Below are 27,006 nucleotides of genomic sequence, written 5' to 3' on the forward strand. Positions count from 1 at the left end.
CTCCATCTGCTACTGGCTGAACTTGGGCACCCCCCAGGAGGGCCAAAACTTATGCTGCAGGCCCCCCAAATCGAACCACATCCCTATCTTGCACTTTAACTTCTGAGAGGTCCCTGTGGACAGCGGCCAGCACAGGAGTCAACAGCTCACACTGGAGTCAAATCCTGGCCATCCAGCAGCTCTGTGACCTTTAGCAAGGCCCTTGACCTTGGGAGGCCTCAGTTTCTTCATTTGTCATTTGGGGAGAACACCACCATCTCTGAGCTTGTCATTTCTCAGCCCTGATACATCATTAGAAGGGAAACTGAGGCTCAGAGAGGTGAAGTGCCCTATGAACCCAGGCCCTCTGGGTTTGAACTCCTGGAGGCTGGGCATTGGCTGAGAGCTGCCTGGCGATCTACCTGGCCCTGCTTCCCCCAGACAGAGTGCTTGTGGGTGGATACAGCCCAGCCCAGTGACCTTTTATTGGCTTTTGAGTGAAATTACCAAGCACATGCACACGGGCTCCTGGAAAGCACCGGCTGCTCGGGGTCCCCGGCCCGCCATCAGGTTTTGAGGCGGGTTGAGCGCCGACGTGGGGGCAGGAGGTTGAGGGGTTGACGCTTCACCTTGTTGGGGGCCTTGGCCCTGTCGTGGGAGCTGAGATGCGTGGGCAGGCGACCACTGCTGCTGCTGGAGGTGAACAGTGCAGTTAAGGCATTCCGGGCATTGATGGCACACCGGCGGCTCACAGGCCGATGGACTGTGGGGCTGGGCTTCTTGGCTGCTTTGTGTTTCTAAATACAGAGGCACAACAGTAAGGCCAGAGTCTCCTAGAAGCTCTGGCCAGCAGCTTCTGGTCCTATGGCAGTCAAGACAGTGTCGATGTGCTGTGTGACCCCGGGTAGTGCACTCAACCTCTCTGGGCCAAGGCTCTGGAGTTAAAAGCCTGATCCTCAGCACCTCCCAGGTCAATAACAAAGCACCCAGCACCATCGCAGTGTGGATCCCCACCTCCTGTGGCAGTGTGGGGCCTGAGGGGACTTGAAGCATGAAGGAAGTAGCTGATGGGCCAGAGGTTGGGTCCCTGGACAGGGCGGGTGGCTGGGATATCCGGCTCACCTGCAGGTTCTCAATGTGGGCCTGGGTCTTGCAGTGGGACGGCTGCACCCCCGAGGTGCTGTGGTAGAACTTGCGGCAGATGCGGCACACATAGCCCATGACCGGCACCAGCAAGTCCACACCTAGGGCCAGACAGCAGGGCCCGGGCTCACTCGGTCACCCACCGGCCAGGGGTCCCTTTGCTCCCTCCCTCGGTGCCCTCTTGGCGGGAGAGGAGGAGGAAGGTCGGGCACAGCTGAGATCAGCTGTGTTAGCTGAGATCCAGGGGGGGCGGCCCGGACAGGGGCTCAAGGCTGGAGCTTACCATACGCAGTGTCGGGGTCGCAGGTCTCTGCGTTCTTCCACTCCTCCACAGACAGGTCTCCAGAGCTCACCTGGAGACACGCAGTGTGGGCCTCAGAGGGGTCCCCAGCCCTTCACACGCGCAGGTCAGGGGCTTGGAGCCCACTCTGGTCTGAAGCACACCATTCCCTTGACTTCCAGGCGGTGGGGGGTGGCACACTCTGAGCCTGGGCACGGGCTGGTCCTGCCCCCCAGAAGCCTTCCAGACTCTCCTCAATCAGCCCCCTCCTCCAGCCAGTCCTCCCATTCCACAGGAACTTAACAATCCCTGCCTCCAGCGTCCCATGGCCGAGTCCTCATCCCGGCCCCCTGCGCTGACACACACCTTACACAAGAAGACAACTGAGACACAAGGATACGAACACACTTGCGCAGAGTTGCCCAGCTGGGTTGTGGAAAGCAGGCAACATACACTGACGGGCTCAAGCCAAAGTCCAGACCCTCGGGGGGGTCTCATGCAGGCTCCCTCGCTCCCGGGAACAGGGTTCAGGGCAAGGACCCTGCTGTTTTGAAGCCCTTTCTAGAAGAGTCCATTTCACTCAGGCCTTGTCAGTCCTACCTACCTGCCTAGCAGACACCACCCCTTTGCCAAGCCCAGTCCAGGACTGTGGCGGACTGGAAGCAGGGTGACCGGGATGGCAAGGGATGGTCCTCAGGTGTCCCCAGGTCAGCACAGGGAGTGGCCCACAACAGCCAGTTTAACATGTTACATTGCAGGGAAGCTAAGCATCTGCCAAGTCCAGGCATCCGCACCAGGGCCCTGGAGTCATGCTCCCCGCCAGGATCATGCATGGTACCTGCCTTACACACAGGCAGTACTCAGAAAAGACCAGGTGCTGGTGGATCACACCTGTAACCAGCAAAAAGCCAGACTGGAGGCATGATCCAAGTGCTAAAGCAGCAACCATGAGCAAGCAAGCCAAGGAAGTTTGAGGCCTAGAGTTCACACCTTGGTACCCATGCAAGAAAAGAAGGTCTAGGAGCTAACCATCATCACATCACCTTACATTGACTTTGTGCCTTCCTGACTCTTTTACCTTCAGCCCCACATGCCTTTCCCCTCCTCCATCTCAGCCAAGCTCCGAGGCCCTGCATGCTTCTGCCACGCAGTCATCCCACACACATCGCCGTGGTCACAGATCATGGTGCATGTTAGTAAGTTGTGGCACGCATTCGTGAACCAAAGAAGGCAACCTAGCACCTGGGTCCCAGGTGGGGGACGGGGAGGGCTCTCCTGGCTCCAGCCCACCTCCCAGAGCCCACCCCAAGCACCTGCTTCAATACTTCCTCCTCAACCTCAATCTCTTCTTCATCCTTCTCGTCCTCCTCATCGCCCTCGAAGCAGCCCACGGCGTCCACTGTGATGAAGTGCTCCTCATCAGGGCTGGCTCTCTCCTTCTCCAGAGTCTTCAGCTGCTCAGAGGGGTGGGCGGGGGCAGCTGAGACGCCAAGTGTCACTGACCCTCGAGAGTCCCAGTAGTCGCTGGGCACCAGTGGCTCATGCCTGTCATCCTAGCTAGTCAGGGGGGCTGAGATCTGAAGGTAGCAGTTTGAAGCCAACCCAGGCATGAGACTATTATCCCTAATGAACCACCAAAAAGCCAAAAGTAGAGCTGTGGCTCAAGTGGTAGAGTGCCAGCCTTACACAAAGAAGCTAAGGGACAGCATCCAGGCCCTAAGTTCAAGCCCCAGGACACACACACACACACACACACACACACCACACTGAGTCCCAACACACACACACACACCACACTGAGTCCCAACACACACACACACACACACACACACACACACACACACACACACACACACACACCACACTGAGTCCCAATAGTACACACACACACACACACACTGAGTCCCAATAGTCCCTTCTGGACCTGTTGTGAGTTAAGCTGGGATAAACCTCAAACTACAATGTAGCCTTGGGGAAGGCGTTATGCCTCTCTGGGTTCACGTTCTCTGAGGCGCACGGGGGTTACCTCCTCAGCCTTGTCCTTGTGTTCCTGAGACTTCACATGTTCCACAAACTTTCGGGGGGTCTTGAAGTAGCGGTTGCACACAGTGCAGAAGGGCCTCAGGGATTGCTTGGCGATCTGAGGGAGAAAGAGGGCAGGGGGCATGGGTGGCAGGCGGGGTCCCCTGCTATGCACCACCCCGCCCCTGCTAGTGACCAGGCAGTGCCCAGTGCCCCCACCTGGAAGCCCCGCACAGCTGCAGCAAGCCAGCCTGGCTCTGACCCTGCATGGCGTGTGCAAATGCATCTCTTCCCAGTGTGGTTGGCTTGAGCCAAGGCAGCTACCAAAGGCTGAGCCTGCTGTGAGCCCTGTGGCTGAATGGCGGGGTGATCTCGGGCCCTGCCCACGTTGGACAGATGGGGACACGGACAGCCCAGAGAGGAACGTGACTCACTCACCAGAGGCCACGCTGAGGAACGGTCACACCCAGACAACACATCTTTTCTTTCCACCCCATCCTGGGCTCCCTCCCCCTGCCCTCCACCCGGAGACGGGACTGCAGGGGTCTTCACGCATGCCAGCCCCTCCTACCTTGTGGTCCTGGGTCCTGCGGTGCTGGATCAGGTCCCCCATGTAGTATACCTGGCAGGTATTGCACCAGCGCTTTGGTGGTGGCTCTCTGAATGAGGACAAAGAAAAGGAGCACAGTGGGACACTGCGCTGGCGGGAAAGACAGCAACACAATTCAGCGCCCTGTGTGTGGTGCAGTGTAGAGCACATGCTTAACGTGAGTGAGACCCTGCCTTCCATTACCACCACTAAGAAAGAAAAAGGCTGGGTATGGTGATCCATGCCCGTAATCCCAGCTATGCAGAAAGCATATTTGAGGATCATGGTCCCAAGCTAGCTGGAGCATAATGTGATCTTACCTGAAAAATAATCTAATCTGGTTAAGGGTTGAGTGTGAGTGCAAGGCCCTGAGTTCAAACTACAAAAAAATAAATAAAGGAGGGAGGGGAGAAAGGAGGGAAGGAAGGGAGGTAGGAAGGAAGGAAAGAAGGAAGGAAGGAAGGAAGGAAGGGAGGAAGGAAGGAAAGGAGGAAGGGAGGGAAGGGAGGATGGGAAGGAAGGAGAGAAAAGAGAAAAAAAAATGGAAAGAAGCCAGGTGGCTCACACCTGTAATCCTAGCTACTCAGGAGGCTGAGATCTGAGGATCACAGTTTGAAGCCAGCCCAGGGTGAAAAACCCCTGTAATACTCTTATCTCCAATTAACCACCAGAAAACTGGAAGTCATGCTGTAATTCCAAGTGGTAGAGCACTAGCCTTGAGCAAAACAAGCTCAGGGACAGTGTCCAGGCCCTGAGTTCAAGCCCCATGACTGAGAGAGAGGGAGGGAGGGAGAGAGAAAATTTTTAAAAGTTGAGCCCTGGTGGCTCATGGCTACAATCAGAAATGGAGCTGTGGCTCAAAGTGGTAGAATCCTAGCATTAAGCATAAAATCTCAGGGATAGCGCCCAGGCCCTGACTTCAATTCTTGATCAACCAAAGGAGGCTGGGGGGGGGGGGGGGAAGGGGGGAGGGATATTCATAAACATTGTGTAGCAGGACTGTAATTCTTAGGTTTTGTTTGTTTTTTAAGTGCCTGTCCTGGAGCTTGAACTCAGGACCTGCATGCTGTCCCCGAAGACTAGTGCTGTACCACTTGAGCCACAGCTCCATTTCTGGCTTTTTGGTAATTAGAGATTAGAGATCACTGTCACGGACTTTCTTGCCTGGCCCAGCTTTAAAACACAATCCTTACATCTCAGTCTCCTGAGTAGCTAGGATTAAAGGCATGAGCTACCAGTACCTGGCTTTTTTCTTTTCTTTCTTTTCTTTTCTCTCTCTCTCTCTCTTTTTCCAGTCCTAGGGATTGAACTCAGGGCCTGAGCACTGTCCCTGAACTTCTTTTGTTCAAAGCTAGCACTCTACCACTTAAGCCACAGCACCACTTCCAGCTTTTTCTGTGCATGTGGTACTAAAGAATCAAACCCAGGGCGTCATACATGCTAGGCAAGCACTCTACCACATCCCACATCCCAGCCCCACCTTTTTTTTTTTTTTTTTTTTTTTTGTCGGTCGTGGGGCTTGAACTCTGGGCCTGGGCGCTGTCCCTCAGCTCTTCAGCTCAAGGCGAGCGCTCTACCACTTGAGCTACAGCGCCACTTCCGGTTTTCTGGTGGTTTATTAGAGATAGGAGTCTCATGGTCTCTCCTGCCCGGGCTGGCTTTGAACCGCGATCCTCAGATCTCAGCCTCCTGAGTAGCTAGGATTACAGGCGTGAGCCACCAGCGCCCGGCTCCTTTTTTTTTTTTTTTTTAAATGTCATTACTCAGGACCTGGGTGTTGTCCCTTAATATTTTCATTCATGGCTGGCACTCTACCACTTGAACCCACAGCTCCATTTCAGGCTTTTTGAGCTGGTTAACTGGAGATAAACAATCTTATGGATTGGAGGGAGGGGGGAGTCTGGGAAGGGATGTGAAGGGTAAACAAAGGAGGAGGCTGCAATGCTTGGTAAGAAATGTACGCATTATCCTGCCCATGTAATTGTAACTCCTCTGTACAGTATGTTCACAAATAAAATAAAATTAAATTAAAAAAAAAAAAGAATCTTATGGATTTTTCTGCCCTGACTAACACAGAACCAGGATCATCAGATCTGAGCCTCCTGAAAAGCTAGCATTATAAGCATGTGCCACCAGGAGAGGGAGGGGAGAGAGAGAGAGTGCTGATACTGGGATTTGAACTCAGGGCCTGGGTACTATCCCTTACCTTTTTTACTCAAGACTAGCACTCTTAGCCGGGTGCCGGTGGCTCATGCCTGTAATCCTAGCTACTCAGGAGGCTGAGATCTGAGGATCATGGTTCAAAGCCAGCCCAGGCAGGAAAGTCTGAGACTTTTATCTCCAATAAACCACTGGAAAACCGGAAGTGGTGCTGTGGCTCAAGCAGTAGAGCGCTTGCCTTGAGCTGAAGAGCTGAGGGACAGCTCCCAGGCCCAGAGTTCAAGCCCCCACAACCGACAAAAAAAAAAAAAAAAAAAAGAAAAAAGAAAAAAAAAGACTAGCACTCTTCCACATCTCTATTTCCAGCTTTTTGTTGTTTAACAAGAGGTAAGAGTCTCATGAATTTTACTGCCCAGGCTGGCTTTGAACCTCAATCCTCTGATCTCAGCCTCCTGAGTAGCTAGGATTACAGGCATGTTCAAGACACTAGCCAACACCAGGCTTCCTCCCTTCCTCATATAGAGTAGAACCTTGCCTAGCCTAACCTCGACCTCAAGATTCCCCCTCTGTCTCTCCAGTAGCTGTAATTACAAATCCACCACACCCATATAAGCATTTTTGTTTTTGTTTTGATTTTTTTTTTCTATACTAGGGTGTTTGAAATCAGTGTCCCACGTCTGCGACACAGGCACTCTGCCACTTGGTTGGTCATGGGACTTGAACTCTGGGCCTGGGCACTGTCCCTGAGCTCTTGAGCTCAAGGCTAGCACCCTACTACTTAAGCCACAGCGCCACTTCCAGTTTTCTGATAGTTTACTAGAGATAAGAGTCTCACAGACTTTCCTGCCCGGATTGGCTTTGAACCACAATCCCCAGATCTCAGCCTCCTGAGTAGCTAGGATTACAGGCGTGAGCCACTGATGCCTGGCTTGATTTATTTTTTGAATTTTAATTTTTCCCAGAAACCTGGCTCCTCTGTGTTCTGGGTGGCCTGTGGAGGCGGTGGGAGAGCAGCACTGGCAGGCGGTGCACGCTGGCGGTGCACGCTGGCTGCCACCAGCACGGGACACGGCTGAGCCCAGCGGGCCTCCAACGCTCACCTTTCCCTAAGCTTTCCCACCCCTCCCCATGCCTGGACATGCTGCCCCCCCCAGAAAGCCAAGCCCCCTGGGCAGGTCCCACCGTGAGCAGTGACATCCCTCTACACCCTGGCAGCTTGTCCTAAGGGGGACCCAGGGAAGCTCGGACCTTGGGCAGGAAGTTGGCCTAGTTCTCCCCAGGGTGCCCCACAGGTGGAACTGGCACAGGTGCCAGGGCAGCCGGTGCTGTGCCACAATCCACCTCCCTTCCACACAGATGGCCACAATGAGGCTTGAAGGCTGAGCAGTTAATGGCGTGAGGGGCCTCTGTGCAGGGCAATGCTTACCCTGAGGGCAGGTACAGGCCCCCCCGCCCCCCCCAGCCCCCACTTACTCTGCCTCTCTCTCCAGGACATCCCGGGGCATGGGCAGCAGGGACAGCAGGCAGGACTGGCTGGCGTGCTCCATCTCCCCAAGCCGCTGCTGGTGCTGAGCCTCCAACATGTGGTCCTGGAACTCCTGCAGCACGGGGGAGCCAGGGGGCCGTGAGCGCCGGGGAGGACGACTCCGCCTGTGCGTCACAGCCACCCTGCCGTCTCTGTGAGGCCAGCGCTCTCACACAGCAGGGAGGGTAGAGGTAATACACACCAGTTGGAGCCTCTGCCCCTCCCAGGGAGCACCCTGGTTAATTCAGGCCTCCGCAGCAGCATGGCTCGGGGGAGGAGTGGAGTGACAGGACACAATAAGTTAATACTAAGCCGGGTGCTGGGGTCTCACGCTTAGAGGCTGAGATCTGAGGATCGCGGTTCAAAGCCAGCCCAGGCAGGAAAGTCTGTGAGACTCTTATCTCCAATGAACCACCAGAAAACTGGAAGTGGCGCTGTGGCTCAAGTGGTAGAGCACTAACTTTGAGCTGAAGAGCTGAGGGACAGCGCTCAGGCCCAGAGTTCAAGCCCCACGACCAACAACAACAACAACAAAATTTAATACTATGCTTCTGCTGGCGTCTGTGCATGCACACGCACACACACACACAACAATAATACTATGAGTGTAAAGATATATTTTTTGTTTGTTTTGTGTTGGTCCTGGGGCTTGAACACAGACAGGGCTTGAATTCTGTCCATTAGCCTTTACCACTCATGGCTAGTGCTCAACCACTTGAGCCATACCTCCACTTCCAGCTTTTTACTGGCTAATTAGAGAGTCTCACAAACTTTTCTGCCTGTGCTGGCCTTGAACTTGATCATCAGATTTCACCCTCCTATGTAGCTAGAATTACAGACATGAGCACCAGAAAAAAGGCTGATCTAGAGCTAGGAATGTGGCTTAGTGGTAGAGTGCTTGCCTAGCATGCATGAAGCCCTGGGTTTGATTCCTTAGTACCACAAAAAATAGAGGAATTAAAAGAGAAAAAAATTAAAAAGAAAAAATAAAATGGCTGATCTCAAACACTGGGCTCAAGTGATCCTCAGCCTCCTGAGTAGCTGGGGCTATAGAAATGTGCCACTGAACCCAACCAAGTCTACCATTATCAATGGTGTACTCAATAGGGCCATGTCTGCTTTAGCTCTTTAATGTCATGTTATGGAATCTTCCAGACCACGCAATAAAGTGGGTCCTGAACATTTCCTCACACGACAGAGAGGAAATAGGTGCAGTCATGGAATTCACCCCTACTAATGAGGGAACCACAACCTCCCAGCACTTCAGCCATAGCCCAAGACTTTTCATTTGCTTGTGAGACAGATGCAGGGTTGATCTCTTGTTGGAGAGTTTATCTTCGCCTCAGAAGCGTGCACCAACACTCCCCGCTAGAATTTATTTCCTGAGGCCTGTGAGAGCTGCTGAGGGCTGATCTGAACCTCACCCACCTGACTCTTAAAAACCTGCCCTCCCAGGCTGGGAAGGCGGCTCAGTGGTAGAGTGCTTGCCTTGTACGCATGAGACCCTGGGTTCGATTCCTTAGCACCACATGAATAGAAAAAGCCAGAAGTGGCACTGTGGCTCAAGTGATAGAGCGCTAGCCTTGAGCTGAAGAGCTGAGGGACAGAGCCCAGACCCACACAACTGACAATAAATAAATAAATAAATAAATAATAAATATAAACCTGCCCTCCCTCCGGATCACAAAATGCTTCAGAGGTGAAGCACAGCTGTCCGGGGCAGGGCCCGAGGCCCTATGCAGCCACAGGGCAGCTGGACAGGTCAGGACCGCCCCTCCCGGCTGGCCAGCTCTGAGTACCTGCTGGCTGTTACAGCTGGCCTTGCAGATATAGCAGAAGAACTGGAGGGCCGGCCTGGAAGGTACATTGGAGCCTGTGGGGGTGGCGGAGCTGGAGTCACCAGGACGGGGCCCGGATGTGACGGGTACAGTGCTAAAGGCCCGGCTGTTGCTGCTCTGCAGGATGGTGACTTTCAGGGAGCTCCCGGCACCCCACATCTACAGCAAGAGTAAGAGCAGAGTTTCCGCCATCAGGCAAGGCACTTGTGGTGAGCCAGCACTCAACACTGGTCTCCACTGTCCCATCAACCTCCTAACAGGGAAACTGAGGCTCTGGCTGCTCAATGATTGCCTTGCGAGTCCAAATCACATAGAAATTACTGCAGCTAGGATTTGAACCCAGATCTCCCCAATTCTAAAGTCTAACCCATACCACCCTTCAGACAACAGATGAGGAAACCGAGACCAAAATAAAAGGAGGCATTTGCCTCCAATTAAGCTAAAAGGCAGAACTGAGACTTGGGTCCCACACAGAAGCGTCCATTCTGCTCTCTCCACTATAGTTACTTCACCTGTGTGAGATGGGGGAGCAGGAAGGCAGGGAGGGGTGCGCAGTTTAGGAATGGGCAGGCCGGAAGGGACTCATCACCAAAAGCATCCTGGTCTTCAAAGGCAGATGGAGATGACAGGACAGCTCGAGGTTTTATGCTGAGGAACCGTTGCCCAGTGTCCCCACAAAGCCAGGGACAGAGCTGCTGTCCCTTTGATAGGTGGGGAAACACAAGGGACCACCCCCCCCCCCCCGCACACACATGGCCTGGAGAAAGAGAGGCCACCTCCCCGCACCCCAAGCTGCCAAGCCCTGGGACCATTCCCACGTCTACGCACCCCTAGCATCTCTTTTGCCCTTTTTTCACATTCTCCCACATCCAGGCCGCTGGGCGGCTCCTCCTGGGTCACATCCTCGCTGACCTGGGCGCACACTGACTCTGGCCAGGCCTCCTCCATGCCTGAAATGACAAGTGTGCCCCCTTCCCAGAGTGCATTTACCACCCAGGGCTCAGCAGCTGCCTTCTCTGCCCACAACCAGGACTCTTGTGGTCCTGGGTAGGGCCAGCCCCAGATCTGTGCTCCAGGCCCAGCCCTCAGTGCCTGGCAGCACCCAGGGTCCATGCCACGGGAAGAAAAAAGGGACCAGACAGCTGTCTCACTAAGATTGTGTGGAAGAGAGGGGAACATGGGGTAGAATGATATTAATCAAGATGCAATGTACTCATAACCTGACTTAGGGAACTGAAACCTCTTTGTGCAACTATTTAATAATAACAACAGTTATTAAAAAAAAAAAAAAAAAAACAAACACCATCTGGAGACCACACTCACCTCCCCCAGCTTCTGCGGTGCTGGCTAGGGCCTCCACTATGGCGTCATGAGCCAGGTCTGGTGCTTGCTCTGGGATGGACACTGGCTCCTGAGGCTGGTCCTCAGTCTCGTCCTGGGTCTGCTCTGGGGGTGGCTCCGACACCTGCTCTGCAGGCTGCTCCTGGGGCTGATTCCTGGCCTGTTCTTGGGTATGTACCTGTACCTGGGGCTGCACCTGCTCCGGCTCTGGCAGTAAGTGTTCTGGAGAGGTCTGTGTTTGCGCCTGCTTCTGCAGCTTTGGCCGCACCTGTGTGTCTGCTGGAGGCTGAGTCTGTGGCTGCACCTGGGTCTGCAAAACCCATGGCTGGATACGTGGCAGCACTTGGGTGCCCAGTGGCTCAGAGGTCTGTGTCTGCTTTGGTGCTGTTGTGCGGGCTTGTGGCTGAACCTTTGCCTGTAGCTGCCCAGGAGGCCTTTTCTTGGTGAATTCCTCTGAGCTACAAAACATTCCAAGATGATCAGACAGGCCAAGACTCAGTGACCAAGTCTAGCTCTACCATCTGCAATGGGGGGATGTGGGCAAACTCCATGGCTTTCAGGACCTTGACCCAGCCTAGCCTACGCGTACTGTTACCTCCCTGCTCTGGGCACCCAGGCCAGGCTCACCTCTGGGAGGCTGAGCCCCAGTGTAGACTCCTGGGTCTGCCTGGAGTCCCCCAGGTAGACCAGCTTCTTTCTGGCCAGAGTCCAACGCTCACTCCTCATTCCAGTTCCACCCCTGTCTTAAAGGAGGGTGAAAGGGCCCAGGCCATTCCTGGCAGTGGTTACCTCTTCAACCTCTTGGCTGGTGGATCCGAGTCCTCATGAGGTGCAGGATCAACTGCCAGGGGGCGCCTCTCACTTGTGGTGCCATCGGGGTGAGTGGGCGAGTCCTGGTCTGCCATGGAGGCAGTGAAGGAGCAGAGTTGCAAGGCGGGCCAAATCCTAGAGTCGCCCATCATCCGGGACCCTGTGCCCCACCCGAGGGCCCCAGGCCTCCTCTCCTCTCACCTTCCAGTGTGTCGGTGCTGAGTTCAGGGTCTTCCTCACACCCCTCAAGGGGGTCTTTCCTGTCTTCCAGAGGCGCTGTCTGGGAAGAAGAATCCTGCTTCTTATCAGAAACTGTTTTTTGACATGTCCCCCTCGTGAATATCCCCTTGCCCAAGAATGGCAGTCATTGTTCCCGGGGCGGGGCTTAAAGTGCTTAAGAGTCTTGAAAGGACCCAGGGATCCTCTAGAACTGAGGACAGGAGGCTGAAAACACCCCCAGGATGTTGGGAGGCACGCCATCCAGTTGGCCAATGGCTAAACAAATCCAGGCTGTATTTAGTGGCTCAAATCCGGCTATTCAGGAGGCTGAGATCTGAGGATTGAATTTCAAAGCCAGCCTGGGCAAGAAAGTCTGTGAGACTCTTATCTCCATTAAGCTACCAAAAAACAGTCTCTCAGTTTGGGGGCTTGCACTCAGGGCCTGAGTGCTGTCCCTGAGCTTTTTTTTTTTTTTGGGGGGGGGTCAGTCCTGGGGCTTGAACTCTGGGCCTAGGCGCTGTTCCTGAGCTCTTCAGCTCAAGGTGAGTACTCTACCATTTGAGCCACAGCGCCACTTCCTTGAGCTTTTTTGCTCAAGGCTAGCACTCTACCATCTGAGCCACAGCTCCACATGTGGCTGACACTGACACTGACACTGGAGAGTGTCACAGACTTTTCCTGTCTGGGATGACTTCCACCTGTGATCCTCAGATCTCAGCCTCTGGGTTACCTAGCATAACAGGTGTGAACCACCAGTGCCTGTCTAATTAATCACCAAAAAAGCTAGAAGTGGAGTTGTGGCTTAAGTGGTAGAGCTCCAGTCTTGAGCAAAACAACTACGAAACAAGGCCCAGGCTCTGAGTTCAGGCTCTAGTACCAAAACAAATAACAAGTAAAAACAAAAAAACTCTGGTAGTTAAAGACATGGCAAAAATCACATCAGGGTATGCAAGTCTGGGAAGTGCTGGACAAATCTGTCCTCCACCCGCCCCCCGCCCCCCCCCTTACAGATGTTATCACTGCAGCAGGGGGAGGGAGAATGAGCTGCCCAAAGACCCAGAGTGCGCCTGAGCAGAAGACATGGGCGGGGGGCGGGGAATGACGACACACTCTCAAATAGCCCCTCACATTCTCACCTCCACCTGTCCACACCAGCCACCACTCACCTTGCGATTTGGGGGGATGGAAGAGGAGTTCCGAGCCTTTCTTTGGGGATTCCGCCCAGAGAGGCTGAGCTGGGAGGGGTTCATGGGGACCCCTGCAGGAGGAGGGCCGAGCAGGGACTGACGTGTGGCCTGTGGGAAGAACTGCAGCAGGTTTGGGGGAGCCAGCGGGGGTGCTGTAAGGCTGGGAGCTGCCAGATTTGGGGCTGCCATGCCGTAGCCTCGCAAGCTGCCTGTAGGTAAGAGAAGTGAGGTCACACAGTAGTTGGGCGGTAGAGCTAGAGGCAGGGGGGGGGGGTCGTCTCCCAAAGCATTGTGGGAATATCACAGAGGGAATGTTGGCAGGGGAAGGGGTTTACAAGTAGGGTTTCCATTCTAACTGGGGATAGGAGCTGCCTTTCCCTCCTAGAGCCCCCTGGTTAGCAGAGAAGTACCTCAGCCACCCTCTTACCCTCCAGGATGCTTTAGGCTACCTCCTTTAGGCATGCCAGGGATCTAGTACAGGGCCTACAGGGAGAACCAGCCCTCTTCACTCCTACAAAGGCCCACCGTGTGCCAGGGACTGGCTAAGAACATGCCCTCAGTCACAGGAATGAAGGTCATGTTACTACCTCTCTCAACCACAAAATGGAGACACAAATCGGAGCCACAGCTTGCTCATGGTCTACCCCAAGGCCCAGACAGCGCTCTGAGGTCCTCCTGATCCTCCTCCTTACCCTAGCCCCACCAAACCCTACCAGCTCTATCCCTCCTGCTTCCTCACAGTCTGGCTTCCTCTCTCCTTTCCCTGCTCCCTCAGAGATACGTCATCCCTCACAGAATTTTAGCCTCAGCTCTCCTATGGGATGGCCTCTCAAGCAGAGACCTTTTCAAAACCACATTCTGACCTCAGCTCTTTCCTGCATAAACCCTTCCTGCTACTCAAGATAAAGCACATGACTCCCAGTGCAAGGTCTGGCCCTGCTTACCTATCCAACTTCCTTTCTGGCCATTCTCTCCACATATGCCCCATTCCATTCCAGGTACATGTCCCTAAATAGTCCTTCAAACATCCTGTCTCTGGGCCTTTGTACATGCTGTCGTCCCCTCTGCTCCATTAACTTCTACACATTTTAGGGGTCTCTTCTTCAGGAGGCTTCCCAGACCCTCTGTGTCACCACAGGCTATTCTCTGTCCTAGGGCCAGCCACACATTTCCTTATCTACTTTTTGCTGTGCGTCCTCTGACTCAGCTCTGCACCCCAGGGGAAGCTCACAGCCTGGAAAGTATCTGAGGCATCAAGACAGTTGGAACTCTTGCCCCAGTGCTGGGATAGGAAGGAGGGTTAGAGGCATGGGATGGTCGTGCTGTGAGAGGTGGGTTCAAATTCAGACTCTACAGTACTTATTCCATAACCAAGCCAGTTCCCCCTTCTAAGCCTCAGTGGTAGCAGACACCCAGCTATATAGGAGGTGGAGGAAGAAGGACTTTAGCCCAAGGCTAGCCCCAAGCAAAAAGATTGAGACTCTGTCTAAAAATAATACACTAATAAAAACTAAAGCATGCCAGGGTGCCCATGGCTCATACCTACAATCCTAGCTACTCAGAAGGCTGAGATGTGAGGATCGTGGTTTGAAGCCAGCCCTGGCAAGAAAAGATAGGAGACTCCTATCTCCACTTAACAGTAAAAAAGTCAGAAGTGGAAGTGTGGCTCAAATGGTAGAGCACTAGCCTTGAACAAAAGAATACTCAGGGACAGCTTCAAGGCCCTGAGTTTTAAAACCAGACCAGTACCCCCCCCCCAAAAAAAAAGTAAAACAAAAAGAGCTGGAGGTATAGCGCAAGTAGGAGAGTGTCTGTCCAGCAAGCGCCAGGCTCTGAATCAAAACTCATAGGGATAAAAAATAATCTTGCCTTATAATGTTTCAAGTGGACTCACTGAGGTACATTCATGTGCCTGATTCAGTTTCATTAGCATTAGCCTACAACAAATCCGCACCTCCATGTGCAGACAGCCAACCTAAAAAGCAGTAAGATAAAGATGGAAGACATATCCTCAGAGGAAAATGGATGAATGACATGGACAAGTCACAGAAAAAAAAATGAAAATACACATGGTTAACAGCGATGAATGAAACATAAATGAAAACATCCAGACTTTCAGGAGATGCAAATTAAAACACAAATGGCCCAGCTTTTTTTTTTTTTTTTTGCAAACCAACTTAAGTTATATGCACATATACATTTACATATATATAGTTCAAAAAGCATGTAATACCCAGTGTTGCCATGGGCATGGTGAGACCGGTACTGTCATACGTGGCTGGTGGCATTCCAAACTGGTCCAGTCCTTTAGGAAAGCAATTTGGCAATACTTATCAAAAGTCATAAAACACCCTGTGTTCCCCCTGACTCAGTCACTCTACCTGGACAATCTCTTCTAAGAGAACAGTCTCGGGCTGGGAAGGTGGCTCAGTGGTAAAGTGCTTGCCTTGCATGCATGAGGTCCTGGGTTCAATTCCTCAGCACCATAGAAGCAGGGGGAAAAAATCCTGAACTGACACCGTGGCTCAAGTGCTAGAGCGCTAGCCTGATCTGAAGAGCTGAGGGACAGTGTCCAGGCCCAGCGTTCAGACCCCATGACTGACAAAATAGAAAGAAAAAGAAAGAAAAGAAAGAAAGAAAGAAAGAAAGAAAGAAAGAAAGAAAGAAAGAAAGAAAGAAAGAAAGAAAGAAAGGTCTCACATATCGTATTTATACCAACGTGATTTCAAGTAATAAAAAGGAAAAAGAAAAAAACCACAGGTAAACAACTGAAAATGTTTCAGCAAGCAAAGCCCTGCAGTGAAACACTGAACACCTACAGTCAAACTCTAGCAAAAAGAAAAGAACTAGCAGGCAGCAGTGGCTCACACCTGTAATCCTAGCCACTCAGGAGGCTGAAATCAGAGGATGGAAGCTTGAATCCAGCCTGGCGAGAAAAGTCTATGACACTCTTATCTCTGATTAACCAGCAAAAGCCAGAGGTAGAGCTATAGATCAACTGATAGGGTACCAGCCTTGGGGGGGGGGGGAGGAGGGAAGCCAAGGAGAATGCAAGGTACTGCTACTGGCTGAGAGACAGAGAGACAGACAGACAGACAGAGACAGACAGACACAGAGAGAGAACCTTATGCTGCCTAGACATATAGCAAAACATTGGCTGGTAACTTTCCTTAGGATATTAGTATTTTCCTACCTATCCCCCACCTTTTTTTTTTTTAAAGCTGAGGGCCAAACTTAGAGCCTTGGGCTTGAACTTGGGGCCTGGGCACTGTCCCTTAGCTTCTTTTCCTCAAGGCTAGCACTCTTAACACTTGAGCCACAGCACCACTTCCAGCTTTTTCTGTTTATGTGGTACTGAGGAATAGAACCCAGGGCTTCACACATGCTAGGCAAGCACTCTACCACTAAGCCACATTCCCAGCCCACCCCCCTTTTATTTTAACAAATATTTTCACTTTGAAGAAAGAATGTGGTTTTTTTTGGTCCCCTGGGGACTTTTCTGCCTAGGATGGCTTCGAACCATGATCCTCAGATCTCAGCCTCTTGAGTAGCTAGGATTACAGGTGAGAGCCACTAGCGCCCAGCCAGAATGTGACTTTTAAAATGGGAACGAGGGACAGGTGCTGGTGGCTCACACTTGTAATCCTAGCTACTTGACTACTTGCTTAGATCTGAGGATCCAGGTTTGAAGCTAGCCCAGGAAGGGAAGTCCATGAAATGCTGTGGGAGATAAAAGTCTTACAGACTTTCCTGTCCCAGCTGGCTTCAAGCCATGATCCTCAGATCTCAGCTTCCTGTGTAGTCAGGATTACAGGTATGAGCCACCAGTGCCTGGCTACATTTCTCTCTATCCATCCATATATCGCTTACATATCAGCTCCCAGGACTGACTACACAAATGTGTTCTAGCAAAGCTGGAGGCTAATGACCGCTTCCTCAACCAGCTCCTGACCTGACCTGCAACCTTGGGCACATGATCTCTCACTAGGCCTCAAGTTTTCTCATTTGTAAGATGAGATCAAGGTAATCTCCCCTTTGGGATTCCTATTAGAGGCAGGAGCAGCTTTCTTGAAAGGAAGAGCTGAGACTGCTCTTCACATGGGGAAACAAAGGCAAAGGCCAAAAATGCTGATGGTGAGGAAGTCTAGACTTTGGTCTATCTAGCTAGGCTAGCACTGACGCTGTGTGACCAAATGACCCCTGCTCAGAGACATCAAAGGCCAATTAACTGCTTGTGAGTGAGGTGTGCAGAGCCCCACCCAGAGCCACAGCCAAGGGCACACCTCCCAGAGCCTCCTGTGAACGTGAGTGCTCCAAAATCACACCCTGGGCCGTGGGAGCTGGCATGAGTGTGAGCAGTTACCTTGTAACTGCTGCAGAAGGAAAGCTCTCTGCAGCATGGAGCTATTGAGCAGGGGGGTGGCCGGGGCACCCTGGAGATTCAGAGGCTGCTGCTGAGACTGCTGCTGCTGCAGAAGACCCCTGTGTGTGAGGAGAGGGTGACATGGGGTCATCGGGATCTCCTTGAGATCCCTCGTTGCTATGCTCTCATCCCTTCTTTGGCAGATGGAAGATCTGTGGACTCAAATGAGGATGTCTCTGGGAGGAAGGACTGGGGTGAGGGCTCCAGTGTCCCACTGGAGGTTCTTCCCCCACCCCTAAGCGGAGAACTCACCGGTTAACAGTCATGGACAATGGGGCCTGGAGTTGGGACTGTTGGAGCAGCTGCTGGAGCTGCAGCAACTGTTGCTGCTGCTGCTGCAGTTGCTGCTGCTGCTGCTGCTGCTGCTGGAGCTGCTGCTGGTTGAACATAGTGGCTGAAGGAAGACACAGGGGTCACAGTGCAGCACCCCACCCCTCTAAGCCCACCTACCCCATCCCACAACCATAAGTCCTGCCAGCTTACTGACAGGAGCAGATGCCACATGTGCACCCTGATCTTGACTGTCACCGACAATTCTGCCCCAAGCAAGATCCAACCACTCTCCTGTCCACCCCATCCCCCGATATCCTGCCCAAGGTCCGGCCTTCAAATCCCCAACCTCACTCCCTGGCAGTTCCATCTTCCCAGTCCAAGCCCACCTCCCCCCACCCCACCCCAGTTCAGCCTTTCTGGGCACCCAACACTTCCTGATGCCAGCCTCTTCCCACTCACACCCTCTCTCTCTCACATACGTCGTCGTCAGTTAACATCAGCACCCCCCTCACACACCACACACACACACACACACACACACACACACACACACACACACACACACACACTTGTTTTCTCTGAGAAGCCCGGAGAGGAAAGCCTCCCCGCGCGCCCCTCCCCCGTCCCTCGACGCCCTCCCCGCTCCCGACCCCGATTCTTCCACCCAATTCCTCCACAGACACACCCAACACCGGATCCCGGGACCCGCAGCCGCCACACAAAGCCCGCAGCCTCGATGCAAGGGGGTAGCGACCCGCGGCGTGCTCCCCGCGTCCTGCGCCCTCCCCGCCCCCTCCCCGAGCTTGAGAAGCACGCACCCCCTCCCCCGCCCCCCTCAGCGATCGGGTCGCCCCACGGGGAAGGGCGGACAGCGCACCAACTACGTGCAGACCAAGGGGCTCCAGCTTGCAGGTTCCGGGGCTCCTGGGGCTCGGCCCGTGTCCGGCTGGGGCCCGGACACTCGCGGAAGGCGCGCCGGCGGCCCGCGCGGGGCAGCGCCCTCTAGAGGACGGGAGGTCGCGGTGCGGCGGCCGCGCTCCGGGTCGCGCTGCGTGGGCGGCTCCCGCTCACCTGGGGCGGACGCGGCTCCCGGGGGAGCGCGGGCGCCTCGGGGCCCCGGCTCCCGGTCCCGCGTCCTCGACCTGGGGAAGGGGCGGGCCTGGGCATCACGGCCATCTGTCGCCACTAGGAGTCTGTCGCCCGGCGGGGGCATGTCGGGGACGTCCGGGAGGATCGGTTCCCAACCGACCTCCCGAGGTGGCCGCTGCCCAGCGCTCCAGCGCGCGCGGCTGGGTCGGGACGCGCGGAGCGCGGAGCCGGCCGGGGTCGCACAGCCCTGCAGGAGTTTGCGCTGGAGCGGGGGTGGGGAGAAGTTGGGAATGTTTTAAGTTATGTATTTACTTATGGTTCATTGTTTATAATTATGATATTTTATTGATTTAATTCATTTTATTTCTGAGACTTGTCCCAGGGGAGGTGATGAGGCGGAACGGAGTCGTCGGGGCGCCGGTGGCCCACACCTGTCATCCTACTACTCAGGAGGCTGAGAAGTGAGGATCGAGGTTCGAAGCCAGCCCGGGTAGGAAAGTCCACGCGATTCTTAGCGCCAGTGAACCACCAAAAAGCCGGAAGTGGAGCTTGGCTCAAGTGGTAGAGTGCCAGCCTTAAGCGGAAAGGGCTCAGGGGAAAAGGCCCTGAGTTCAAGCCCCAGTACGGTCGCACACGCACGTACACACACACACACATGCGGACCTGTCACCTCATCCTGCCCAAAACGATCCTCCTACCGGGGACTCCCTCAAAGACCCCTCTGTCCTCCATGCTGGCCCCCGACAATTCTCGGTCACTAAGCTGCATTCCTCCCCCCTCCCCCCCCCCCCCCCCCCCCCCCGCCTGTCGCCGTCTGTAATCCCAAACCCAACCTCTACCCGGGCGATGCGCACCGACTGCGCGCGCACCGGGCGCACGGTGGCGCCACGGACCGCGGCCCCGACATGCACCCAGGCCTCCGGGCAGCGTCGACAAATCCCCGCAGTCACGTGACCCTCGCTCTCGCGGGCTCCCGGGCCGTCCTCCGCGGCGGTCGAGGGGTCTGACCGTTGGCTGCCCGGGCCAGAGCGCGCCATGGGGACCGGGGCTGGAGGACCGTCGGCTCCCAAGCAAAGATGCATGGAAAGGTGGCTTTGAACGCCTGGCTGAAGGAAGCCAGGAGCTTCATCCCTGGAGAAGAGGGGGGCTCTAGGGAAGGGTGTAAAGCACGAGTGGCAACATCAGCTCTGCAGATCAGAAATCAAGTGCACGAGTGAGAACGGAGGTGTGGGCGCTGGAAGAGAGGGTAGTGATCACCCAGGTGGAAACACAGGGACACCCTGATGGGCACCCTGCCTGGGAGAAGTCTGGGACCGAATCGGGGCTCCTGTGCAACCCTGCGAGACAGGACAGCCCTCCCAGCCATTTCCTCCTCTCTAAAAGGGGTGCCCTCCTCCCAGTGGGGTGTGAGGATGACATTACATAATGCTTAGCACTGGCGCTGGCTTGCAGCCAGCTTAGTAAAATTGCCAAAGTGAAAACACTAAAAATAAGGCAGGTGCTGGCAAAGGCTTCAGAGCTTTCTGGGCCTCTTCGTTTTTCTGAAAAGCAATGTACAGATCTATCAATCAAGGCTTTAGAGCCAATCTGACCTCTCCCTGGTTGATCCTCTGATAGGAATCCAGCCCAGGACAATGTAGAGAAATGAGACTTAAAAGCCAGCAGGTTGTTTATTGATAATAACGGCTTGGAAAATAAGCAACTTTAGGGGAACAGCTAAATAAATCATGGCATCTGTGTGTAGCAGCCATCAGAAATCACATTGACAGGTGACAGTGGCTCACATTATAATCCTAACTACTCAGGAGGCTGAGATATGAGGATTGTGGTTCAAATCCAGCTTGGGCAGGAAAGACCGTGAGACTCTTTATCTCTAGTTAACCACCAGAAAACTGGAAGTAGCACTGTGGCTCAAGTGGTAGAGCTAAAGAGCTGAGGGACAACACCTAGGCCCAGAGTTCAAGCCCCACAACCAACAACAACAACAACAAAGAAATCATATTGACTGGGACACTACAGATCCCAAAACTGCAAATGCATTTTGATTCCCAGGGAAATAAAAATATGTGAGAGGGGTTTTACTAGGAGGAAGGGTTCAATTTCTCTTTATTTACATTCCTAATTTGCAGTGATCAGTTTGGATAACTACATCATGGGGAGAGAGTGAACATTTAAGAAAAGATGTCAACCAGGCGCCAGTGACTCACGCCTGTAATTCTAGCTACTCAGGAGGCTGAGATCTGAGGATTTTGGTTCAAAGCCAGCCTGGCAGGAAGCCCGTGAGATTTTTTTTTTTTTAAATCGGTCCTGGAGCTTGAACTCTAGGCCTGGGTGCTGCTGTCCCTAAGTTCTTCAGCTCAAGGCTAATGCTCAACCACTTGAGCCACAGCACCACTTCCAGCCTTTTCTGTTTATGTGGTGCTGAGGAATTGAACCTAGGGCCTCGTGTATGAAGGGCAAGCAGTCTACTACTGAGCCACCTTCCCAGCCCACCCGTGAGATTTTTATCTCCAGTAAACCAACAGAAAACCAGAAGTGGCACTGAGGCTCAAGTGGTAGGGTCCTAGCCTTGAGATGAAGAGCTCAAGGACAGCGCCCAGGCCCAGAGTTCAAGCCGAACAACTGACAAAAAAGGAAGAAAAAAGAAAAAGAAAGAAAAGATGTCATGCTATCACCTAGATGATATACATTCTGGGTTCTCTGGTTGGGGCTAAGTGTCTTCAGTCAACCTCTTGTAGGCAAAGACTCCCCCAAAGACTAAAGGGAAAGGGAATACCCCTATCTCCAAGCATTCTTAGTGAAGTCTGAGGCTGCTGAACCACGTTGAGCCCTCTTTTATCACCTCTGGTTTACAGGCCTCTTTATCATTACACACATTCCCATTCTCACATGCATATATATCCACACCTATTCGTTTCTGTTCCAGGACTCTGACTATCCCTTCTCAGGATGTTGCCACACACTGGTGATTAGAATACTGGAAAATCTTTTGTGTATGTGCCAGCACTGGGGCTTGAACTGTGGACCTCACACTCTTGTTTGGCTTTTCCGTTCAATACCTTCAGGCTAGGTCGCTACGTGGAGCATTCCACTCAAGGCTAGTATTCGATCACTTGAGCCACATGTCCACTCCAGCTTTCTGCTGGTTAATTGGAAATAAAAAATCTCGGGGCTGGGAAGGTGGCTCAGTGGTAGAGCGCTTGCCTTGCATGCCTGAGGCCCTGGGTTCGATTCCTCAGCACCACATAAACAGAAAAAGCCAGAAGTGGGGCTGTGGCTCAAGTGGTAGGGTGCTAGCCTTGAGCTGAAGAGCTGAGGGACAGCGCCCAGGCCCACAGTACAGGCCCCACGACCGGACCCCCCCCAAAAAAAATTCATGGACTTTTCTGCCTGGGCTGGGTTTGAACTGAGATCTTCAAGATCCTCAGATCTGTTTTCTGAGTAACTAGGATTACTATAGGCATAAGCCACTGGAGCCTGACTGTCATGCAAAAAGCAGCTGCTGAGTTACCCCCACCTTGGGATTTAGCTCAGCTTTGTACATCATATGGTTTCCTGTGAAGATGAACTAAATGAATGAGGGAATTAATGAGTGAGTGACTCCAGGATGCAATTACAATCCTCCATCCTCAAGTTAATGTTCCTAGTTCTTCCTTCCTTGACATCTGTGTCCATCCCTATCTAGAGATGGGGCCCAGCTGGGAACCCAGCACAGTACAGTAACGCAGACAGCTAGGTGGGCTCCACCAGACATCCCAGTTCAGACTTCCCAGGAACAAGCTGTACCCAGCAACAGCTCCAAATCAGGCAACAGGCAGAGAAAACTATAAGACCATATGTTTATCACGTGGCCTCCTCTGTGGCTCCCAGTGACTGCCGCCCACCTGTGCCTCTTTCTATAAATAAATGGAGGTGAGAGAGACAGGACAGCGTGGGGACAAGCTGGATGGGCACAGCCATGTTGACCTCCTCACCTTCTGAGACGACCCAGACCCAGACCTAGGGCCTGACATAGGGTATCAGGCCTCCCACAGCCTCATCACCAGAGCCAGCCATGCCCTCTGCTACCTGCATAAAGCTAAAGCATTCTCTGCATCTGGCACTGGCGATGCTGGTTATAATCTCACTAATGACAGCTCTTAATTATTTGCCGCTCCATTGTTTTACCTAGATTATTAGAACCCCAGCAAGTCCTCACATAATCCTAGGAGTTAGGTTTGATTGCTATCCCCCTTGCACAGACAGGAAACTGAGGCTGGGGATGGGGAACTGACATCCTCAAGATCTCAGGTTAAAAAGTGGCAGCGGTAGGACGTGAACACCTGGAGGTCTGGCTTCGAATCTCACCCTGGCACAATCAGCATCACCAGCACCCATGGCCTTCCAGGCTCCTGGATGCATCTCCAGGCAGGATGGAGCAGCACAGACGCCTGGACCATCAATCAATACCCCAAACTCTTAGGAAACCTGGTGCCCAGCCCCCAGCCTTGTAGAGCAAGGTACTGTACATGTCCCAGCCTGGTCTGTCAGCTTTCTGCAGTGAGCCTGTCCCAGGCCCAGCTGGGTACATTTTCCTCTTACACCATGTGATCTGCAGAGCTAGTCTGTCTCTGCCCTGCAAAGCCTGGTTCTAGCAATAGCAAAAGGAACCCTGTAACTTAATCTTAGTAACTCTTTCATCCTTCATCCTCTTTAAAGCCATTTATTTATTTATTTATTTATTGGCTGCACTAGGATTTGAATTCAGGTCCTTGCACTTGTTAGAGAGGTAATCTACTGCTGAGTCACATCTTCATTTCTCAAAGCCTGTGTGTGTGTGTGTGTGTGTGTGTGTGTGTGTGTGTGTGTGTGTGTGTGTGTGTGTGTGTGTGTGTGTGTGCGCACACGCCAGTAACTTGGGCACTGTTCTTTAGTTTATTTGCCTCAGATCTAGCACTCTACTAGCACCCTCAAAGGTATTTTTGTGTGTGTTTGTTTAGTGCCAATCCTGGGGCTTAAACTCAGGTTCTGGGTGCTGTCCCTGAGCTTTTTCTTTAAAGATTAGCACTCTATCACTTGAGCTGTGGCTCCACTCCCAGCTTTCTTTTCTTTTCTTTCTTTCTTTTTGTAGCTAATTAGATAAGAGTCTAACCAACTTTCCTTCCCAGGCTGGTTTTGTACCATGATCCTCAGATCTCAACTTCTTGAGTAGCTAAGATTACAGGCTTGAGCCATTGGCACCTGGCTTTCCAAAGGCATTTTTAAGGCTTTATTTTAATTTGTTGACTTTGGGGCATTGTACCAGACTTCTCTGAAGCAGCCTGCCCTTGTCATTTAGCACACTCAGCAGGGAAAAGGCTATCAAGGTTAATTTCAGGGTTTGTTTCCTCCCTGACTTCACACCTTTCTCCAGGTTTCTCTGCATGTATCAAGCTGTCTGTAATCCTACCTCCTCAGGAGGCTGAGATATGAGGATCCTGGTTTGAAGCCAGCCAGGACAGGCAAAGTCCATGAGAATCTTATCTCCAGTTGACCACCAAAAAGCTGAAATTAGAGCTGTGGCTCAAGTGGTAGAGTGCCAGCCTTATGCTTGAAAAAGCTAAGGGACAGTACAAAGACCCTGATTTTAAGCCTCAGTATCAGTGTGAGCACATATAGAAGATTAGATGACTGAGATTCAGAGTCTTGAAAGGATTGGATCATACAGCTTGGCCAAGGCCCAGGCCAGGGCCCTATCTCACACTCAACTGCTACCCAGGAAAAGGTTTGTTGGCTCTCACATGGGGCATTTGCTCATTTGCTCAAGTGTCTGCTCCAGTGTCACCTTATCAGACAGCTCTCCACAGGCCCTGGACACAGGAGTGATGCCCCCATCCCTGGCAGTACTCACTATGACTGGTGGGGTCATATTTATTGGCTTATTTGCATACTGTCCCTCTTAGACTGTAAGCCACACATAGGTAAGGACATCATCTGTTGTACCTTACTGCTTTGTCTCTAGGCCTGGCTCAGTAAGCAAGCAATCACTGAGTAAAAAATTAACATTTTCCAACTCAAGCTACCACTCTGCTCTCCGCTGTGTTCTGTGGACATGGAAATGGCCTGCTCACTCCCAAACAGCGTAAATCTCCCCTCCTGGGCTTCCTTGTGGGGACTAGCAGTTAGATGCCTTCATGCCTTCAATGCAGAGGCAGACAGCTGTGTGTGGGGCTCCTTGGCCTCTTGGTATGAAATGTATATCAGAGCAGGGTTATAGGAGTCCTGGGCTGTAATCCTGCTATTTTACCACCATCTTGAGGGATAGAACCAAGATTACTACTCTCTAAGGCAGAACTTCCAACTCTCCCAAGAAGGGCCTTTGCACATGCCATTTACTCTGCCTGTGGCTAGCTCTTTCTCTTCATGTAGGCCTCCTTCTAAGTTTACTTCGTCAGAGAATCCTGACTCCTCCCAGGTTAACTGGATTCTCCACTCCCACAGATAGCTCTCTTCACAGCATTTACTTCCTCCATTGCTCCTATTCTAAATGCTTTCTGCCTTTACTATTCCATGTATCTGCTTCTATCATTTACTGTGCATCCCACCACCTGTAGGTAAGATCTATGAAGGTGGAAAACATGGCTGTCTTGCTCAGTGTTGTATTTCCAGGCTTAGGATGGGGCCTGGTTTATATTAAATCCTTCTAAGTATTGGTTGAATTGATGTTCCATCAATTCTTTCTGCTTCTAGAAGCAAGGAAACTGAGACCCATAGGCAGGAAGGAATGTGCTGGCGATTAGCTAGTTGTCAGAGCCTAGAGTAGAAGCAGCAGGGAGACTATGACCTTGGGAGATGCTGGATCATTGTGTAGGCCTCAGTTTCCCTATCTGCGAGATGGAGTGTGGCCTCAGTTTCCCTATCTGCCACTGGAGTGAGGCAGCTAGCACCTCAAAATCCAGTGGTGGGGTGCTATCCAGTCTGTTGGCACAAATGGCATTTTCAGCACAGCATCCGCGACCCCTTTTTCCACTATTACACATTGGTAAAAACGCCCCAAAGCCGCAGAAGGAGAAAACTACAACACCCAATAGGCCCCGGGCGGCGCCGGCGCACAGTGACCGGTCCGCAGGGGACGGGCGCGCCCTCTAGCGGTGACGGAGAGGAGCGCGCCGCTCGGATCCCCGAGGGGCGGGGGGGGGGGGGGCGGGGAGGACCGCGGCGCACGCAGTCGGGGCGCGAGGCTGCGGCGGTGAAGCCGGAGCCGGGAGCAGGAGCTGGAGCGGCTGCCGGATCGCAGCCCACCGGGCACGCCGCAGCCATGGGTAACCGTGGCATGGAAGATCTCATCCCGCTGGTCAACCGGCTGCAGGACGCCTTCTCCGCCATCGGCCAGAATGCGGACCTCGACCTGCCGCAGATCGCCGTGGTAGGCGGCCAGAGCGCCGGCAAGAGCTCGGTGCTGGAGAATTTCGTAGGCAGGTAGGAGCGGCGCGCCCCCCGGAGCCGGGACCCCCCGGTGCCCGGGCCCGACGGCGCCGCGACCTCCCAGCCCCGGGCGCGGCGCCCGCGGACCGCGCGCCCCCGCCCCCCCCCGAGCCCCGGGGGCGGCAGCGCCCCCCCCCCCAGGCTGCCGACGCGGTCGAGCCTCCGAATCACGCCCCCTCCTCCGCCCCGTCCCCGGGGCGACGCCGACAGCGCCCGGGCGGGAGCCCCCGCCCCCAAGATGGGCACGGAGGGCGCCGCGCAGCGCCCTGCGGCCCCGGGGCTGGCTCGGGGCGGGCAGCACCCCGGGGCGCAGTGCCCCCCTCCCTCCAGCCCCCGTCCCCTCGGCCGTCCTGGGTCGTGACGGTGAACCGCCCTCCCCTCCCCGGCCCCGTGAGCGGACACAGCCGGGGGCGTCGGGGACCGGGGACCCCCCCCCCCCCGCCCCGCACACACCTCTGCGGCTCCCGCCGCCAGCCGTGCGCAGCGCGCGGAGGGGGAGGCGCGGGCTGCGGGGGAGGGGGAGGGGGAGAAAAAAACACGTCTGATCCTTTTCTGAGCCGCCGGCCTCGCCGCCTCCCCGGGGCGGGGGGCGCCCGTCGGGGTCGCGCTCCCCTCGGCCCCGCAAAGGGAGACGGCGGCGGAGGGAGGGATGACTAAGACGGGGAGGATGGCGGGGACGGGGGGG

At 53.7% G+C, this 27,006-nt stretch overlaps 2 protein-coding genes across 13 annotated transcripts in view; one reads left to right on the plus strand and one right to left on the minus strand.

The window, feature by feature from the left end:
• Positions 1–449: 449 nt before the first annotated feature.
• Ciz1 (CDKN1A interacting zinc finger protein 1) lies at positions 450–18,742 on the minus strand. 6 transcript variants are annotated; one of them, XM_070014541.1, is made up of 17 exons: positions 18,667–18,742; positions 17,769–17,910; positions 17,457–17,575; positions 15,327–15,398; positions 13,073–13,302; positions 11,889–11,982; positions 11,667–11,775; positions 10,860–11,335; positions 10,365–10,507; positions 9,498–9,695; positions 7,647–7,771; positions 3,996–4,083; positions 3,429–3,542; positions 2,716–2,856; positions 1,406–1,475; positions 1,102–1,223; positions 450–776 (listed from the first exon to the last, which is right to left on the minus strand). In XM_070014541.1, the coding sequence occupies exons 2-17, from the start codon at positions 17,903–17,905 to the stop codon at positions 546–548; spliced, it is 2,469 nt and encodes an 822-aa protein (XP_069870642.1). In that variant the 5' UTR covers positions 17,906–17,910; positions 18,667–18,742; the 3' UTR covers positions 450–545. The 6 variants fall into 6 exon arrangements, with proteins under 6 accessions (XP_069870642.1, XP_069870633.1, XP_069870615.1 ...); XM_070014532.1 differs by lacking the exon at positions 18,667–18,742 and having other exon boundaries at positions 10,365–10,486; positions 11,889–11,967; XM_070014514.1 differs by lacking the exon at positions 18,667–18,742 and having other exon boundaries at positions 11,889–11,967.
• A 7,323-nt stretch (positions 18,743–26,065) lies between these two features.
• Dnm1 (dynamin 1) overlaps positions 26,066–27,006 on the plus strand; it is a 44,125-nt gene continuing 43,184 nt past the window's right edge. For 4 of the 7 annotated variants that reach the window (XM_070014691.1, XM_070014662.1, XM_070014699.1 and 1 more), the window contains exon 1: positions 26,066–26,315. In XM_070014691.1, coding sequence (XP_069870792.1) covers positions 26,155–26,315 — 161 coding nt within the window. In that variant the 5' untranslated portion in view covers positions 26,066–26,154. The remainder of the gene's footprint in view (positions 26,316–27,006) is intronic. The other 3 variants (XM_070014671.1, XM_070014651.1, XM_070014683.1) reach the window with 1 other exon arrangement.

The sequence above is a fragment of the Dipodomys merriami genome, unplaced genomic scaffold, assembly GCF_024711535.1.
Source record: "Dipodomys merriami isolate MVZ:Mamm:240054 unplaced genomic scaffold, mDipMer1.0.p SCAF_11, whole genome shotgun sequence".
In the NCBI taxonomy this organism is placed as follows: domain Eukaryota; kingdom Metazoa; phylum Chordata; class Mammalia; order Rodentia; family Heteromyidae; genus Dipodomys; species Dipodomys merriami.